The 20,137-nt window shown below is 41.9% G+C and overlaps 1 protein-coding gene across 1 annotated transcript; it reads left to right on the forward strand.

The window, feature by feature from the left end:
• Window positions 1–990: 990 nt before the first annotated feature.
• On the forward strand, window positions 991–19,767 carry LOC120440170. Its single transcript, XM_039612006.1, has 13 exons — window positions 991–1,017; window positions 1,145–1,431; window positions 1,591–1,863; window positions 2,088–2,381; window positions 7,799–7,943; window positions 8,192–8,489; window positions 8,930–9,010; window positions 9,325–9,429; window positions 17,239–17,279; window positions 17,399–17,468; window positions 18,238–18,302; window positions 18,399–18,470; window positions 18,621–19,767. Exons 6-13 carry the CDS (start codon window positions 8,324–8,326, stop codon window positions 18,729–18,731), a joined length of 711 nt encoding a protein of 236 aa, XP_039467940.1. The 5' UTR covers window positions 991–1,017; window positions 1,145–1,431; window positions 1,591–1,863; window positions 2,088–2,381; window positions 7,799–7,943; window positions 8,192–8,323; the 3' UTR covers window positions 18,732–19,767.
• Window positions 19,768–20,137: the final 370 nt, after the last annotated feature.

Genomic DNA, 20,137 nt, shown 5'->3' on the forward strand with positions numbered 1-20,137 from the left:
GGCATCGCACACTTTATTATTATTCATACAACACCTATAAAAAGAGTATTTAATAATAATAAAAGAGCATCCATTCTATGTAAATTAATGTTTGCTTATCAAGATCTGACATTGTTAACAACAGCACTCAGACAGATAATCAGTTACAGCGAGCGTGAAAAACCAGTTGTAAAGAACTAACAATTTATCATAGAAAAACATTGAAACATCAATAAAAAAGCTTATTTACAGTCTTTTATTAAATGTTTGTTCTCATGTTTGTATAGTAAATATAAAGCTGCAGTCAGCACACAATGAGATGTTTATAAATCAGGTGGAATCAAGATTTCAATAAATATGTATCAGTATCTTAAAAATTGTTAGTAATCTATTCAGGCCAACATGATAAAAACCCTCCACCAAAACACTGAAAAACATTTATGTATCTGATGTAACAAGATGTACGTGATATAAAGCATGTATGTATTAGTCCTCCTGTCATTCTAGTGAATACAAGCCTTTAAGAAACACAATAGCAAAGCAGCGCAAATGACCAAAAAACACTTTAAGTGTTCTGTACTAATGCTGTAGTTGGCTAAATATATTCTAGTTATATGTGTGAGGGTTTTGCAAAGTGTATCTTTGCCGTTTTACAGTATGTGAAGTGTGTCTTACTGTGGCCAGTTAGTGTGACACTGTGGCCAACTGTGGTTTTCCTGAAAGCAAGTTCTAAAGTTAACATTTCATATAGGGGAGAGTCAGAGCAGTCAGACAGACTGTTGTAGTCTGTTCTGCACATTCACATTGTTCTTTTAATCATGGCTGATCTCCTGCTGCTAGTCGTTCTCATGTGTAAGTTAAACTTCTTATAGGTTCATTCGATGTTCACGTCAGCTATTCCTTAACATAGGCTCACTTATAATGGCTGTTAGCATGTTTCTCTTGTTTCTAACACTAGTTTACATTTTTTATTACTGAATCTATTTTGTTTCATCTCCTTTTCTCCTTCAGATTTTTTTCATGAAATCAAAGCACAAGGTCAGTCTTATTTTCATGTTTTTAATCAATGTATGGGATGTTTTGATTTTTCTTTGCTCGTCATGAATATTTTTGTGCATATGTTAACTATTTAAAATTACATCTGTGTATATGTAATTTCAGCCAGGGTTCCACCTGAACTGACCGTGAATCCACCTCTGATCACAGAGACAGACTCAGTCACACTGAGCTGTCAGACACATGCTGCTGTGCCTCAGTGTGATTTCTACATTGCATGCCAAAAACTGTCCAAAGGTTCCTCCTGTGTGCAGACACTGACAGGCAGTGAGCTGCTGAAGATTGCACAGACGAGTTTACCTGCTGAGGTTGAAGTGAGATGTTCTTACACTGTACAGGTTTATAGTGATAAACATACATCTCCTGACAGCCAGCCATCCACCATCACCATAAACAGTGAGTGACTAAAGTACCACGAACAATTTATAATATGTTTCACTGATGCTTATGGAGTTCATCTCACGGCTTATGCTGCCATTATAAATATTTATTGTAAAATAAATAATATAGATATAAATCTATTTAAATAATCTAACATATACTTTAATTTTTCAGATCTTCGTCCACCTGAACTGACAGTGAGCCCGCTGATGATCACAGAGACAGACTCAGTCACAGTGAACTGTCAGGCTGTTTCTGTGTCTTGGTGTTATTTCATCATTTCAGGCGATAAAACAGCCAAATCAGGTCCTTGTCTGTGGACTCTAACAGGAGCTGAATTTCTGTCATGGACACGTAAAAGTTTACCTGTTACAGTTGAGATGACCTGTTATTACATTTTTAAATATAAATCTCCAGTGAGCAACATGTCAGCAATCACCATACAAAGTGAGTAAATACTACTGAAGTGCACTAATACAAGGATGTTTGGCTACAGTATCAATACAAAAAAAAGAAACAGGTTTCTATCAGTTTGGGTTGTTGTGGGGGGAATAAGTAGAAATGTTTCCATCAGATTTAAACTAAACCTCTGAGAGAGGTTTCTATTATTAGATTGAAAGAATGAAATTAAACATTTGTTCATTTAACTTGAGAAATGTTTACATTTTTAGCTCCTCGGCCTGAACTGACAGTGAATCCACAGATGATCATAGAGCCATACTCAGTCACAGTGAACTGTCAGACTCCATCATCTGTTCCTGTGACTCAGTGTTTTTTGTACTTTATGAGAAGAAGAAAATCTACGTCCATCTCCTGTCAGCAGACACTGACAGGAACTGAGCTCCTCTTTATGGCACAGAAGAGTTCACCTGCTGAGGTGGAAGTCACATGTTTTTACATGTCACAGCATAAAGGAGGACAATACCAGTCTCCTTACAGTAACATATATTCCATCAGCATACAAAGTAAGTGAATATACTGTCTATATTATACCTCAGTACAACATGTGCATATATTTTTTGTTTAACAAACTAAAGGAGGAAGCGAAAAGCTGATATTTATAGAGCTTCATTTAATTTAATTGTAATGCATTAGGAGGGATGTACAGTTGTGCTCTTAAATAAACTGCTAGTTCGCTGAATTGATTTAATACTAAATTTCCATGTAGTACCATGTGATCCGTCACTATACAAAGTGTGTGAATACTACAGTATAAGCACTAATATGTGCATGTAAAGCTACAATATCAATACAAAACAACAAGCTGCTCTCAACTTGAAGAAATTTGTTATGTGGATCATACTTGATTATTTAAAAAAAATAGAACTCCCAGAACCGTGTCTATTGTAGCATCCCCAGTTGAAAAGATGGTCTCTCAAAATCGATGGTTCACAATCCTTTTTATTAAACAGCGGTGTATGTGAACACACCATTATTATATACAGAATAAAGACAATTAGTAACTCAAGCAGTGTGTTACCTTTAACCTTTGCCTTATTCATTAATCATAAATAGATTGTCTTTACCTTAAAATATTACACCTTTCAATTCTTGACAATCTCTACATTGAGTGCTATTAAGTGCTACCATACACATTTACTAAATTCTTCTAACCTTAAGCCTTTTACTCTTTCGATACCATGAAATAAAATAGACTATATTCCAATTGTCTTTGACTTTACATAGCATACAACAGTGAATCTTGTAAATTTGTGCATCGCTGATTAAACATGTCAAATTTACCTAGGTGCGTGAGCACCCTCTAGTGCAGTGGTTCTCAAAGTGGGGGGCGTGGTATGAATTTTAAAAAAAAAAAATGCTTGGACAGTGCTACCATAATGGACAGGTTTTTTGACGGGGCTCCCACACAAACCCAAAGCAGAAGATGAAGTTTCCTTACCAACTCCCTTCCAAGCGAAAGACTAGAAAATATGATGAAGTATATTTCTTTTGGCTTCACCAGCGCAACAGCGGTGCCAAGGTAGAGATGGTCTCTCAAAATTGACAGAATTCATTTCCCTGCGTCGGAAGTACGCGCTGGACTGTCCAAAATCAGGGACAAACAGTATCCCATCCATCTTCATCCGCTTTATCCGAGGCCGGGTCGCGGGGGCAGCAGCCTAAGCAGAGAAGCCCAGACCTCCCTCTCCCCAGCCACCTCCTCCAGCTTATCCGGGGGAATACCAAGGCGTTCCCAGGCCAGCCGAGAGATATAATCTCTCCAGCGTGTCCTGGGTCTGCCCCGGGGCCTCCTCCCGGTGAGACATGCCCGGAACACCTCACCCAGGAGGCGCCCAGGAGGCATCCTTGTCAGATGCCCGAACCACCTCAACTGGCTCCTTTCGATGCGTAGGAGCAGCGGCTCTACTCTGAGCCCCTCCCGGATGGCCGAACTTCTCACCCTATCTCTAAGGGAGGCCAGCCACCCTTCGGAGGAAGCTCATTTCTGCCGCTTGTATCCGCGATCTCATTCTTTCGGTCACTACCCACAGCTCGTGGCCATAGGTGAGGGTAGGGACGTAGATCGACCGGTAAATTGAGAGCTTCGCTTTTACACTCAGCTCCCTCTTCACCACGACGGACCGGTGCAGCGTCCGCATCACTGCAGCTGCAGCACCAATCCGTCTGTCGATCTCCGGCTCCCTTCTCCCATCACTCGCGAACAAGACCCCGAGATACTTGAACTCCTCCACTTGGGGCAGGAACTCATCCCCGACCCGGAGTGGGCACTCCACCCTTTTCCGGCTGAGAACCATGGCCTCAGATTTAGAGGTGCTGATCCTCATTCCCGCTGCTTCACACTCGGCTGCGAACCGTTCCAGTGCGAGCTGGAGGCCTTCACCTGATGAAGCCAACAGAACCACATCATCCGCATAAAAAGCAGAGATGAGATTCTCAGGCCACCGAGCGAAAGCCCTCCACCACTTGGCTGCGCCTAGAAATCCTGTCCATAAAATTATGAACAGAACCGGTGACAAAGGGCAGCCCTGGCGGAGCCCATCACCCACCGGGAGCGAGTCCGACTTATTGCCGGCAATGCGAACCAAACTCTTGCAACGGTTGTATAGGGATCGAATGGCCCGTAGCAATGGGCCAGACACCCCATACTCCCCGCAACACCTCCCACAGGACACCCGAGGGACACGGTCGAATGCCTTCTCCAAGTCCACAAAACACATGTAGACTGGTTGGGCAAACTCCCATGCACCCTCAAGTATCCTTGAGAGGATAAAGAGCTGGTCCAGTGTTCCGCGACCAGGACGAAAACCGCATTGTTCCTCCTGTATCCGAGGTTCGACTAACGGACGAACTCTCCTTTCCAACACCCTGGCATAGACTTTCCCAGGGAGGCTGAGGAGTGTGATCCCCTGTGGTTGGAACACACCCTCCGGTCTCCCTTCTTAAAGATGGGGACCACCACCCGGTCTGCCAGTCCAGGGGTACTGCCCCTGATCTCCACGCGCAACATTGTAGGCGTGTCAACCAGGACAGCCCTACAACATCCAGAGCCTTCAGGAACTCGGGCGGACCTCATCAACACCAGGGGCTCTGCCACCAAGGAGTTGTTTAACTGCCTCAGTGACCTCGCCCCGGAAATTGGCGGGTCATTCCCTCATCCCCAGACTCTGCTTCCTCCTCGGAAGGCGTGTCAGTGGGATTAAGGAGGTCCTCAGTATTCCTTCCACCGCCTGACAATTTTCTCAGTCGGCGTCAGCAGCGCTCCGCCAGCACTATACACAGTGCAGGTAGAGCACCGCTTTCCCCTCCTGAGGCGCCTGACGGTTTGCCAGAATCTCTTGAGGCAGTCCGAAAGTCTTTTTCCATGGCCTCTCCGAACTCCTCCCACACCCGAGTTTTTGCTTCAGCCACTGCCCGAGCCGCATTCCGCTTGGCCTGTCGATACCTGTTGGCTGCCTCCGAGTCCCACAGGCTAACCAAGCCCGATAGGACTCCTTCTTCAGCTTGGTGGCTCCCTTCACCTCTGGTGTCCACCATTTGGTTCGGGGATTACCACCACGGCAGGCACCAACCACCTTGCGGCCGCAGCTCAATGCAGCAGCCCGGCGATGGAGGCGCTGAACATGGTCCATTCGGACTCAATGTCCCCAGTCTCCCTCGGAATGCTGTTGAAGCTCTGCCGGAGGTGTGAATTGAAGATCTCGCAGACTGGGGCCTCTGCTAGACGTTCCCAGCACACCCTCACCACGCGTTTAGGTGCACGGGTCTGTCCAGCGTCCTCCCCGCCACCTGATCCAACTCACCACCAGGTGGTGATCAGTTGACAGTTCAGCCCCTCTCTTTACCCAGTGTCCAGAACATATGGTCGCAGGTCTGGTGATACGATTACAAAATCAATCATCGACCTGCGGCCTAGAGCGTCCTGGTGCCACGTGCACTTATGGACACTCTTATGTTCGAACAAGGTGTTCGTTATGGCCAAACTGTGATTTGCACAGAAGTCCAATAACAAAACACCGCTCGGATTCAGATCAGGGAGGCCGTTCCTCCCAATCACGCCCCTCCAGGTCTCGCTGTTGTTACCCACGTGAGCATTGAAGTCTCCCAGCAGGACAACAGAGTCTCCCGGTGGGGCACCTTCCAGCACACCCGAGGGACTCTAAGAAGGCTGGGTACTCTGAACTGCCACTCGGCGCATAAGCGCAGATGACAGTCAGGACCCTTTCCCCGACCCTAAGGCGCAGGGAACAAACCCTCTCATCCACCGGGAAAAACCCCAAAGTACCGGCAGCAAGCCGAGGGGATATTAGAATACCCACCCCAGCCCGCCGCCTCTCACCAGGGGCAACTCCAGACTGAGACAGAGTCCAGCCCCTCTCTAGGAGACTGGTTCCAGAGCCCAAGCCATGCGTAGAGGTGAGCCCGACTATATCTAGCCGGTACCTCTCAACCTCACGCACTAACTCAGGCTCCTTCGCCACCAGAGAGGTGACATTCCATGTCCCTATTGCCAGTCTTGGCAGCCGGCGATCAGTCCGCCAGGGCCTCTGCTCCTGGCCGCCGCCCAGCACACAATGCACCCGACCCCTATGGCGCCTCCTGCGGGTGGTGGGCCTGCGGGAGGATGGGCCCATGTCTCCTCTTCGGGCTGTGCCCGGCCGGGCCCCATGGACTAAGGCCTGGCCACCAGACGCTCGCCCTCGGGCACCCTCCCCGGGCCTGGCTCCAGGGCGGAGCCCCGGTAACCCTATCCCGGGCAGGGTAAACTGTTCCCTCGATGTTTTCTTCATAAGGGTCGGTATCCCACATTCTTGATTTAGTTCACAAACACTTCTTATAATGAATTTTTGGTGATGTTAGCTCTTTATACAGTAAAGTTACAGTGGGATACAAAAAATATCAAGCTGTTCCTGCCACAATTTGTTCAACCGGTTCAAATCACGGACAAACAGTCTCCCATAGTTGTTTATGTTTTTTAAGCCATTTTGCACTAAGAGACATTTTTTGAAAAATGTATTGATAGCAATGTTGAATATTCTTACACAGTAAAAAACAAAAAACAAAAACGAAAAATTAAACTATACATAAAATAATTACACCATGAATATGATTTCTTTAGTGGTTTATTTTATTGCAACCTGTAATTTATTGAAGTTTGTTTATCTGATCAAGTGGTCAGAAAGTATGGCATTATTTTTGTGCCTCTATTCTGAGTGCACGTAAAAAAAATTTTGTTGCATTTTGAGGTTTTTTTTGGTTTTTTGGGGGGTTTTTTGTGTTTTTGAGGGGCCTGTCCCATTTGGTTCTTTAGCTTTCAGAATTATTGTCTGAAGGCCAAGAAAGAAGTGGATCATCACAGCCTTGTCTTATTGGTCCATTTGATTGACCTTTGTTATTATTATTTATTTATTTTATTTTATTTTCAGTTGTTACAGACCTGACAAACATTACTGGGGGATAGGAAAGGGAGAAAGAAAGAAAGAAAGAGAGGGAGGGAAGAAAAACGGGAAGAGGGGAAGTGAGAAAGGGCACTTTAAAAAACAGAAAAAAAATCACCTGGATCACCTGTTGAGAGAAGAAAAAAGAAAAAAAAATAGAAAACAACCAAAAAAAGAGAGCAACATAATAAACACAACACCATCGCAATAATCTAGCTAAGTGTAAATAACAGTAAATACTAAATATTGAACGTTATTGTGCAGCACGCAAGACCAACAGCGCACAATGTGCTTTGAGGTAGCAGTCAAGAAAGGGGTAGCTTGTGTTTGTGAATTGATGCTATGCTGAGGACATCAGGAAGAGTCTCAGATTGAAGTGGACTCAACTATTGCCACTGAATGCAGACTGAAAGGTTATTGGAACTTGGTCTAACATGTTTTAAATGTCTAATTTGACTTGATCTCTTGCGTCCATCTTCTGTCAGCAGACACTTACAGGAACTGAGCTCCTCTTTATGGCACAGCAGAGTTCACCTGCTGAGGTTGAAGTCACATGTTTTTACATGTCACAGCATAAAGGAGGACAATATCAGTCTCCTCACGGCAACATATATTTCATCAGTATACAAAGTAAGTGATCATACAAACTATATTATACCTCTGTACAGTATGTGCATATACTTTTTGTTTTAACATGCCAAAGTATGAAGCTAGAGTGTGATGTTTAATGTAACTGTAATATATATTAGGAAAGATATACCAATTTTTTTCTTTGATAAACTCCCAATTGGTTGAAATTTTTAGTGAGTACCATATCATCAGTCATCATAAAAACAGAGTAAATACTCATTAAACTCATCAAATGTTTATGTCTTTAGATCCTCGACCTGAACTGACAGTGAATCCAACTGTGATCACAGAGACAGACTCAGTCACAGTGAACTGTCGGACTCCATCATCTGTTTCTGTGACTCAGTGTTTTTTGTACTTCGTGAGAGAAAAAAAAATATATGTCCATCTCTTGTTTCCATAATGTAACAGTAACTGAGCTCCTCTCTTTGACAAAGCAGAGTTCACCTGCTGATCTGGAAGTCACATGTTTTTACAGCTCAGAGCATAAAGGAGAACATAAGTTGCTGTCTCCTCATAGCAACATATCCTTCCTTAGCATACAAAGTGAGTGATCATAATGTGCTGATCTATATTATACCTCAGTAGAGTATGTACATATATTTCTACAAACCAAAAGGGGAAGCTAAAGCCTGATTGTTTATAAGGCTCTCTTTAGCTTTAAATGTAACAGATATAGGAGGTGATACATAATTTCATTCTTCAATAAATTTTGTATTTGTTAAATGGATTTAAGGCCGTCCAAGGAGAAGAATTCTGAGTACTGATATATGTGTTTATACTGCATTCAGTATTACGCACTGACATCAGATGACGGCAAATCAATATATCGTTTTGAATTTAAAAGAGGACTGTTAAGTGTAAAACATTGACACTGTGCTGTTGTATAGCAGTATTGCAGTAGTGGAAGGAAAATACCTTTTGTGGTGAAGCCACAAGAAACTCAAATAATGAAACAATCACAACACCATCTTCTTTTATTTTAGTAGAAAACAACACTTTGACCTCTGCTCCTCCTACTTCTATGAACTTTACAAGTCACACAATCACAAGAAACACAACTATTGGTAAGATTTTTAAAGTTGAATAAAAATGTTTAGGTCGATTGCCATTAGCACTGTTGTGTTTTGACATTTGAAGATATTCATACATTTCAGTAGGCCTTATTTCTAAAAATAAAATCTCAGCACTAAAGGGACTACTTCTTCTACTACACATGAAAAACTAAAAATTTCCTTAGACAGTGAAATAGGTTGTAGAGATTCTGGTGTTTCGCTTTTTTTTTTTTTTTTTTTTTTTTTACACTAAATGTCTTCCTTCTTTTCTCTTAACAAAATGGATAGTGGGACTTACACTTGTCTGTGTTTTCTGTTTTTTCTAGTACCTTTTGCTCGTAAACCTCTACCTGTATTTGCAACTAGTTTTGGTGTAATCATGGGCGTCATCTCACTGACAGTGGCTTTTGTATGTGTGAAAAGAAGAAATGGTAAGGACAGTAACAATTCCTTATGTTATATGTAGCCTCAAACCTTTTCTACAGTCAAATATTTAAGTGCTGGTCTGATCACACCATAATATATGTGTGACCAGACCAGACCTTCATATATTAGAAGCTTATACACAAAATCCACTGACCACCACTCCTGTTCTGTTCATAAACTGATTGCTTGACTCCATATGTTATACTCCTTTTCAATACTTATTGTCTTTTCAACAGTCGTCTTATTACCCCTTAAGACTCAGCATTATGTTTCAGCGCTCTGCACCAACACTCTGTACCTCACTACTGCAACACACCAGCAAATATATTAATTCGCCCAGCTGTTGTAATCTAGCTTTTACTCTATTGATGTCACATCCTAATGGTGTGTGGTGACTTTTAGAAGAGGAAAGCAGAGATATACTCCTCCTGCCCCATGAATGAATGGATGAATGAATGAATGAATAAATACATCCATCCATCCATCTTCTTCCACTTATCCGGGGCTGGGTCACGGGGGCAGCAGCCCAAGCAGCCCAGACCTCTCTCTCACCAGCCACCTCTAGCTTGTCTGGGGAAACACCAAGGTGTTCCCAGGCCAGCCAAGAGATATAATCTCTCCAGCGTGTCCTGGGTCTGCTCTGGGGTCTCCTCCCAGTGGGACATGCCCGGAACACCTCACCCAAAAGGCACCCAGGAGGCATCCTTGTCAGATGCCCGAACCACCTCAACTGGCTCCTTTCGATGCGGAGGAGCAGCAGCTCTACTCCGAGGCCCTCTTGGATGGCCGAACTTCTCACCCCATCTCTAAGTGAGAGGCCAGCCACCCTTCAGAGGAAGCCCATTTCTGCCGCTTGTATCCGCGATGTGATTCTTTCTCGGTCACTACCAGCAGCTCGTGACCATAGGTGAGGGTAGGAACATAGATCAACCAGTAAATTGAGAGCTTCGCTTTTACACTCAGCTCTCTCTTCAACACAACAGACCAGTACAGTGTCCGCATCACTGCAGCCGCAGCACCAATCCGTCTGTCGATCTCCTGCTCCCTTCTCCTGTCACTCGTCAACAAGTCCCTGAGATACTTAAACTCTTGGGGTAAGAACTCATCCCTGACCCGGAGTGGGCACTCCACCTTTTCCAGCTGAGAACCATGGCCTCAAATTTGAGGTGCTGATTCTCATTCCCAACGCTTCACACTCGGGCGGTGAACCGTTCCAGGGCGAGCTGGAGGCCATCACCCGATGAAGCCAACAGAAGCACATCATCCGCGAAAAGCAGAGATGAGATTCTAAGGCCACCCAAGTGAAAGCCTTCGGCCACTTGGCATCACCCACCAGGAACGAGTCTGACTTTTTGCCGGCTATGTGGACCAAGCTCTTGAAACAGTTGTATAAAAATTGAATGACCCGTGGCAATGGGCCAGACACCCCATACTCCCGACAATTTTCTCAGTCGAAGTCACCAGCGCAGGTCCACACAGTGCAGGTAGAACACTGTTTTCCCCTCCTTGTGAGGTCTGGTGATACGATTACAAGATCGATCATCGACCTGCAGCCTAGAGTGTCCTGGTACCACGTGCACTTATGGACACCCTTATGTTCGAACATGGTGTTCGTTATGGCCAAATTGTGGTTTGCACAGAAGTCCAGTAACAAAAAACCGCTCAGATTCAGATCTGGAAGGCCATATCACGCCCCTCCAGGTCTCACTGTTGTTGCCCACGTGAGCATTGAAGTCTCCAAGTAGGACAACAGAATCCCCAGGCAGAGCACCCTCCAGTACCCCACCCAGGGACTCCAAGAAGGCTGGGTACTCTGAACCACCACTCTGCGCATAAGCACAGACGACGGTCAGGACCCTTTCCCGACACGGAGGTGAAGGGAACAAACCCTCTCGTCCACTGGGAGAAACCCCAGCACACAGGCAGCAAGCGAGGGGAAACCAGGATACCCCCAAAAATGTGTCATGTAATTTCTATCATTTTTTGAGGGTTAAAAAGTTTTAAAACTCACAAAGGAACTGAGAAATAAGCAAAACTGGGAAAATCTAATAAAAGAAACTGGAACCTGGACTCACGGGATGACTTACAGAGGAACACAGGAAGACACACAGAAGAAACACAGACGGACCAGTAACGAGCACAAGAGAACACACACTATAAATACACATAGGGAAACGAGGAAACTGCACACAGGAGGGAGACACGGCTGTACCTAATTGCCATGACGAGACAGGGAGGACACAAACTGAATACACTGACACCAAACACGTACCTTCAAAGTAAAACAGGAAATATACACCGATAGAACTCAGACACACAATACTGACAGAACAGAGGAAACACACAGGCTGTGTCCCAATCCAGTGATCGCACGCTTCCTAGTATGCGCACCTTACGGACTACGTACGGCAGGTACTACGAAGTACGAGTAGTGTGGAAGTGAGAGGCTTGTGAAATGGGACGGTCTGGCCTTCGTCGCGCTGTTCAGGTTGCCTAGCAACCATGATACTAACCGCAGAAACGTTTCATACAGTATTGTTTGACAGAAATGAAGGAGAAAAATGTTTTTTTGTTCGTTCTTTTTTTGTATGAAATCCCTTTGACTTGTTGAGTATCTGAGGCTGAGACCACGGGACTGTAAAAACATGATAGTTGGGCTTCACTTCTGTACTGAACAGTCATTTTAAGATTAGTTAGTAAATAACAATTAGCTAATGTTGTTCATGAGACTAAAGTCATCTCACTTTGGCAATGTAAATATAATATGGCCAATATTATATGTATTATTCGATTATTATGATATATTACAGCAGTGAGCTTGAACTCTGTGTCAAATACTGAGCTTCAGTAAAGATTCAAGTTGCATTTATTTAAATTTCCTATCACCTTAAATCTTCACTCAAAGACAAGTATCTTTGACAGTGTATCTATAGATGTATTATATATAAGAGACAAATATTGTTCGTTTAATATGTTGACATTACTAAATTTGGCGCAATGCCTACATATATGTGTAAAAAGAAAATGTACGAGCTGTGATACCTGTGTCTGATAAAATGAAGAGTAGACTGATATATTAAATATTCCTTTATTGGGTGAGAAAATGATACCATGTCATAACTGCTTTAAGTCATACAGAATAGATATCAGAGCCTTAAACAGGCTGACTTCTGCTAAATGGGTCAAACTGGGTATACAAACACATAACATCCTTATAGAATATGATGTAACACTATAGATCAACTTACCTCAGAATATATAAAGCATATAAACAATTACAGCAATATGATGCAACAAACACAGCAATACTACTAATCCAAAATACTCAAAGCTTCATAGAACTGAAACAAACATGGACATTTATTTTTAGGTCCATTCTGCTGCTGATACATACTTTAAGTTCCTGAATATTAAACTTGTTTCTGCCTTTCATAGTGTTTAACTTGAAGGCCCTGAGTACTTTCTCCCACACTGAAAACACTGGAATGATAAGATTATTTGAACATTACCTAATAAGACTGATTCAGGACAGACAATTAGTTATTTTAAACTTTTCTAGCAGTCCTTCACAAACAGGGAGCAGTCTGTCTATTCTCTCCATCTGTCAGCTGCTGCTGGCTCTTCCTCCTCCTCTTCCTCATACACTGCTGAGTAGGGATGGGTACCGGTTTCCGGTGCCATGATGGCACCAGTTCTGACATAAACGGTAGTAACCAGACCGAAAAGCAGCGCACATTTCGGTGCTTTATTTCGGTGCTTTTTTTTTTTTCTTGAGATGTCATACACTTTGGATTCTAGCCAATCATTTTACCTTTACAAGGATAGTAGGCGGGCCCAGGTACATACGTTCTTTTAGAGCAGAGCTACAGATTAAAAATGCCCAAGGCAAAGCGGTCAAAAGTCTGGCTGTACTTCACAGCAAAAGATGCAAACTCAGCAGCCTGCAACAAGTGCTTTAAGCCCCACGCCCCCGGTACCGCGAGCAAAAAGGAGGAGATCACGTTTAATCGGTTATAACATGGGGTGAGAAATATAAGTCCAGACATGTGTGGTATCCACAGAAACCTCTGAATCTCAGCTAAAATGTCATATAAACCATTTCTACAACCACCAAACTCAACGAAAACAAGCCATGATTAAACGAGCAGTTATGTAAATGCGCACAAGTCCGCTAAACAAACAAGGCGAACCAGAAATTCTCCAGACTTCATGTAACCGGCTAAAGAAAAGCTGGTTATCTTCCAGAGCTATCACCAATTCCAAACACCAAGTTTCACCACACTCTGACCAAAATTCACTGAATGAGCCGCAAAAGAAGACCACAAAACAAACAGCGGCGCAAATGCGCTAAGACAGAAATTGGCTTACCGTCCAGATTTCCTCCGTTATTTTCGCCGGTAGCCGGTAGCCATGTGATTATCAGCAGTTACCACGCCTACCTAGCCGCATCAGAGTCGTTTTCCGTCAACAACCTCCATTTTAGACACGTAACTGGACAGGCGTCACATGCAGTAAATTTGGGCCCGTGGGTTTTGGCATTACAACGTCTGATTGGTTGACGTAACGTGAACGTGGCATCGTTACTGTGACTCTATTGGCTCAAACAATTAAAAAGAGGTGTCAATCATGCAAATTGACCAAAAGAAACCAAAGTTACAGCCCCTCAGAGTTTAAAGGGCCAGAGGCCAGTTAAGCGCTCCATGGCAGAAAAGGCCCATTACCATGTAAATGTGTGGTTAATTCTTCAAAACGCATTTAAAAAAAAAAAAAGCATTTTTAGGCATGTTAATAAAATTAATTAATGACTGCTCTTAAATACTAAAAAAAAAAAATCAACTGGCGTGGTGTCCAATTGTGTGCAAGAATTGGACATTTTTGTACTAACGTCTGGATATTCATGTATTGACAGCGCTGTAATTTTTCACTGTTTCACTTTAAAAACATAAATCTTTGCACAGATGATGTTTATATGTCGTTACGGTTCTTATCATTTTGCAGAAAAAAAGAGACTGCTAAAAATAAAAACATGAGGTTTTTGGATGAAGTTTGTGTTCTCCATTCTTTAAGCACCGGTTCGAGCACCGTTTAAGCACCGGCACCGTTTCAAAAGTACCGATTTGGCACCGGTATTGGATAAAACCTAAACGATACCCATCCCTACTGCTGAGTTTGTCCTGGTGGATCATCAGGGGTGCAAAGCCTCACAGATGATGTGCAGCAGTGGGTCCCTCAGTCTGTCCTCACTCTGGACACTTGCAGTTGTCACACATGGAAATCAAATGTGTGATAAGCTGCAGGATTCAAACACAAGTGTAACTTATAAATACATGTTCATACTTTTATTACACAATCAGAGAGAAAGAAAAAGGGAGAGAGTGCAGGGCAGACAGACAGGTGACAGTCTCAGGTGTATACACTGCTACAAAACAGCACAAGAGAAGGAGGATTTAGTGTTTGTGTTATTACGAGTGCTAAACAAGAAGAGTTCCCAGATGGTCCAGTGGACACGTGTGACTCCTGTGATTAAAGCATCTTTCTTTCAGCTTAGCGAGTGAACCGTCAGCTCGTTCAAACAAACATTAAAGTCCGTTTGGCTCGACGCCACCGAACAGAGACAGCAATATAACATAGCTAACATTAACAGTGCAGTGAATCCTGCTTGTGCCGTGATATTCAGGACTGCAAACCGAGCAGCATCACTGACTTTCAGCTTGTTGTGTTTGTGGATATATGACTGACTTTAATTATCCATAAAATCATCACATTCTCTGTAAGATTAAGATCAACTATTGAGTATATTTTAAAGTAAAGGCTTTAAAACCAAGTTAACGCTGAAAGTACTAATGTCGCTAATGTCACACAACTTTGCCGACATGTGGCCAACAATAATGTTTTAATGTTCTTCATTATTAAACATTCGCACATAAATAAGTGACATGATATTAAGTACTTACTTTTGAAAGTTTACTTAAGCCATCCGCCGTTTTTTTCCGAATAAAATATCTGTAGATAACCTGCTGTCAGTTTCGTATTTTGTCCTAATCCGCTTGCCGTAGGTCTGTATATGTTTTGAGTGGAATATACGGCATTCGGTTATTGAATCCAAGCATGTAAGTTCGCTGCTGCTCTGCTGGTTAATAAAGCCATGTCAACTGAATCTACTGCTTCATCATTATCATACTGGTGAACATACAATATCCACACCCACCACCACGCTATGAATTGTGGGATATATGGGACCACGAAGCGTACACCGGACCCACCCTTCAAATTAGGGAAATGAACTGCGCATTTGGAGTACACTCCGAATTGGGACACCCTTCGTCACGTCGCTGTGGACGTAATGGGTCTCAAATGCGCACTACTGAAGCACGCGGTCGCTGCATTGGGACACAGCCACAGACAGAGATGACGAGACACTAAACCAAGAAAGCACAGATTACATGCACTCTTCTCTATGGTCTACCTCATAAATCCCTCCATAAACTGCAGTTGGTTCAAAATACAGCTGCTCGTAGTATTTCCAGAACTAGATCCACTGAACATATAACACCTGTTCTTAAACCGCTCCATTGGCTCCCAATTCACCTCCGTGTCAATTTCAAGATCCTGCTTCTCACTTTCAAAGCACTTCATAACCTCGCTCCTCCATATCTATCCGATCTTCTCCATACATATTCACCCCTTCGTACACTCCGCTCTTCTTCAGCTTCCCTTCTGTCAGTTCCACCTGCTCGCCTGACTACCATGGGACTCAGAGCCTTTAGTTGTTCTGCCCCGAGACTTTGGAATGCACTTCCACTTGCTCTACGGACCACACACTGTCTCACCTCTTTTAAATCACTACTCAAAACCCATCTGTTCAGAATTGCATACACCTGATCTGTCTTAGGCCATTTTTACCTTGCTCAGTTTTTATATTTGTTTTTATGATTGTTTATGTCTAAATTTTATCTACCATGTTTGCTATATATACATATTTTTTTAATGTTTTTTATGGTATTGTTTATGTGCTACTGTAAGGTGACCTTGAGGGTCTGAAAGGCGCCTATAAATAAAATGTATTATTATTATTATTATTATTATTAGAAACCAAAACCAAAGAACTAGAAAGTCTCAACCAGAATACATAATAATAATAATAATAAACAAACGCTGGCTCAAATGACCCAGGACCATGACACATATCAAATAATTATTTAAAAAAATCAAAACTCAATTGAAAAGAGAACTTTGTGTTTAACTGTCAATATGTTTAAAGTAAAGTATGTTTTAACATAAAAGCTGGTTAAACTTTGTGTATTTGGTCAACTGAGTTATTGCTCCAAGATGTAAAAAAGTCTGACCCTCTGGACATGGCAGGAGTTTCCTTCTCTATCATTAAAACTGTCAATACCAACACCTTAAAGGAGTTATTATCGGTTTCTTACATCATCGGCCGAAGGGATTTTACTTGCTAATGGTAGTTTTGTTTCCTCAAAAAGCACAGTTTGTAACTGACCTCAGAGCAGTGAAAGCAGAGTCAGTGTTAGCTTAGTTGCAAACTGCAGGCCTTTCAGTTTGAGAAGCTCAAGTTATTGTTCACACAACCATGACAATGCCTGTGCCCATATAGATTTCAGTGGCTTCATTATTAAGTGGCTGTATCCTGTATTATTCTGCCCTAATGGAACATCACCTTCACATCCACTATGAATTAAATATGGACTCTTCAATCACTTCTGGTATTATGTTTCATAGTTCACAAATCCTGTTGTTTGTTTTTCCTGAATGGTAGTTTTTTATACTGGTTTTTGTTTTGCCTTTTGCTGTAGGTGACTTTTCAAGCACAAGAAAAACTGACCAAGAAGGATCGGTACTTTTATTTATTTATTTTTATAAAAATGTCCTGTGTCTAATAATAATTGAGATAAGTAATTGTAATTCATGCATGACTTCTCTTCTTCTCCATTTCTTCTCTTCTTATTAAACAAGTTAAGTCCAAATGATAATAATGAAGCCTTCGGTATGATCAGTTTAGTTCCTGATGAGGACCCACTGAAAGGTGAGCTGCTGGTTGTTGATCTCCCAGGTTTCCTTTTTGTTTGTTTTTTTGGTATGAGATTTCCAACAGTTGTATAAGAAATAAGATTATTTTGATGAGCACAGCATTTAAACAACAAACACCATCTTAGTGTATGAATATCAGAGGGGTATACTACAAACCAAGATCACAAAGATGCACTTAAACAATACAATTTGCTCAGTGTGTTAAGCTCTGACTCTGTCTAAATGAGATATTCATTTTACTGATCAAATAGATATTCCCGGTGATAAACAGTCTACAAATGTATTGATCACTTTTCTTATCTGTGTTCTAGTCACTGCAATTACAACAGTGCCAAAAATGACTTGACAACAGATTAGGACCAACATCACCATCTAAATGTGGATAATTGTGTTGACAATGTGACAGACTTCATTTAGTCCTGTTTTCTACACGTTGTATATATAGAATTTATTCCTTTAGTAGGGAATCTGTATTCTAAGGTGTATTCTCTACTGTGACTACGAGAATGTGTAACTTTAAAGATAGACTGGTGTAAGTCCAGTTAATGTGTTCAGCATGAGTTGCTGTGATGTAGCGCTAAAAAGAAAGCCCCTGTTGTGACACTGAAAACTCTGACTTTAAATTCAACTTACCTTGCTAACCCAATAATTTTACTTCATAATAAATGACTCAAACCTTTTTCCTTTTTCATATATATAAACAGAGAGAGAGATTTTTAATGTATACAAATACAAAGTGATAGAAGAGTAACTTTATTTCTCAGAGTCCGGATCTGTGTTACTTGCTGGGTCTGATCAACTGAGCAGAGAAGAGTCTCAAACTGAGAATGTAAGTGAGACATGTGCATCCACAATATTAAATATACATGTATGTTCTACAGAGAAGATACAGATGCAAAAAACTTTTGCTCTATTTTATTTCTAGTCTTCTGTATGCCACGTGTACTCCACCATCCCTGAGGAGCCGGATGAAAGATCTTTGAGGAAGGCAAATGTGGTATACAGCACTCTACACCTACACTGAAACAAATTAAAAAGTACTGTATTGGCAAAGAACAGAAGATAAGACTAAATGGCCATTACACACTCAAGCAATATCCATAAGGGAGGAAGATATTTTTCTTCCTTTTCTTTTTCTTTTTTGTAGGAGTCTCACCTGGATAATGTCACGATTCGGCTGTGTGCAGCCAGGAAGAGGACCCAAAATGCAGGAGTCGCAACACATGGGAATGAACTCAGGAAAATGCAGCTTTATTAACAGACTCAGGGAAATGATGCAAAACTAAACTAGACTAGGAAAACAAACCCTAAAACTCCACAGAGAGGCACACTAGGGATCACACAGCATGAGGGAGGACACAACACTGACACAGAGAAGCACAGGGCTTAAATACACTGGGGAATAACAAGGGGAATGAGACACAGGAGGAGAGCACAGCTGGAAGAAATCAGACATGACGAGACCAAAGGGAAGCAAAACTAGAAACAATGACATGAGACACGGACCTTCAAAGTAAAACAGGAAACACACCGACTGAACTCTAGACACGTAAACTTAACAGAGACTGGGGAGAGAGAACATAGAGATCTGAAATGTGGGATGGAAGGGCACAGAGTTAACACCGGGAAACCAAATAACAAAACCTAAGAATTGGAACTCAGGAAGTACTAACTAGGTACTAGGTACTAGGGAGCTAGAAATACTTAGGACAGAAACCAAAACAGAAGCAGTCATAATCCATGATAAAATCAAAAGTAAAAGTACAAAACTCAAAACACTGGGTCACCGAACCAGGGCCGTGACAGATAACATTTCTATTTCAACTTTCAAGCTGTATTAAACATAATAATTTCCAAAACATTAACAGAATTATTGAACCTGATTGAACATTTTGTAAGTGCTTACTTTCTGATGTCAGCCCAGAGCTTTCTTTTACCAATGCACTGAGTATTATTCAAGCAGCATTTGTGTTTTATACAAAATATGTTCTGTAGAACATTATGGTTATTATGTGCTGTAATTATCACTGTGCCTCACGAGGGCAGTGCCAGCAAAATGTTGGTACTTCCTTTAAATTCAGATGTACAGTTCATGTGGGTGTTACAATCTGTAATATGTACTATATATGGTTAAAATACATCAAATGTGGAAAGAATGCACATGCTTCGTGTAAACATACTATGTATCTTTCTTTTTGGTTTTAGCCTAAATAATTAAACATTTCAGTTATATTTAAGATATGTGAGTTTTGATGTACTGTATAGCCTATATCATAAATAAGTATGTAGCCCAATAAGTATAAATTCCAGAAAGATAGACAGCATGAGGTGGATCAGTTGGAAATATAAGCCAAGTCACACTCTTTTTTTTATTAGAAATAATCAAATTGCTACAAGGCTAAATTTACATAAGATGTCAGAAATCTTTACAAAAAAAGATTAATAACAATCAGCCACCTGTGTTGAAATCTGAAATGCCCATGGCATTGATTCAAAATGTTCACAGGTGTCAGTTCAATGCCAAAATCTCTCCAAAGCTTTCTTGTTCTGCTAGTGAGGCACCCCTTCTCACTCCTGGTCAGTTTTTACAACTGTGGCGTTTGTTGATATAGCAGCCCTGATGGACAAAATGAAACCTTCTTCAAGCCCCTCAGATATTCAACC

The sequence above is a fragment of the Oreochromis aureus genome, linkage group 5, assembly GCF_013358895.1.
Source record: "Oreochromis aureus strain Israel breed Guangdong linkage group 5, ZZ_aureus, whole genome shotgun sequence".
Lineage (NCBI taxonomy): Eukaryota > Metazoa > Chordata > Actinopteri > Cichliformes > Cichlidae > Oreochromis > Oreochromis aureus.

What these genes read in the sequence shown, in the direction of transcription:
- LOC120440170 (XM_039612006.1), top strand. Translation starts at nt 8,324, where the DNA reads ATGTCCATCTCTTGTTTCCATAATGTAACAGTAACTGAGCTCCTCTCT. An exon ending in AAACTGACCAAGAAGGATCG is followed by an intron (nt 17,280 to 17,398) that starts GTACTTTTATTT and finishes TTATTAAACAAG; the next exon opens with TTAAGTCCAAATGATAATAA. An exon ending in TGATGAGGACCCACTGAAAG is followed by an intron (nt 17,469 to 18,237) that starts GTGAGCTGCTGG and finishes TTTATTTCTCAG; the next exon opens with AGTCCGGATCTGTGTTACTT.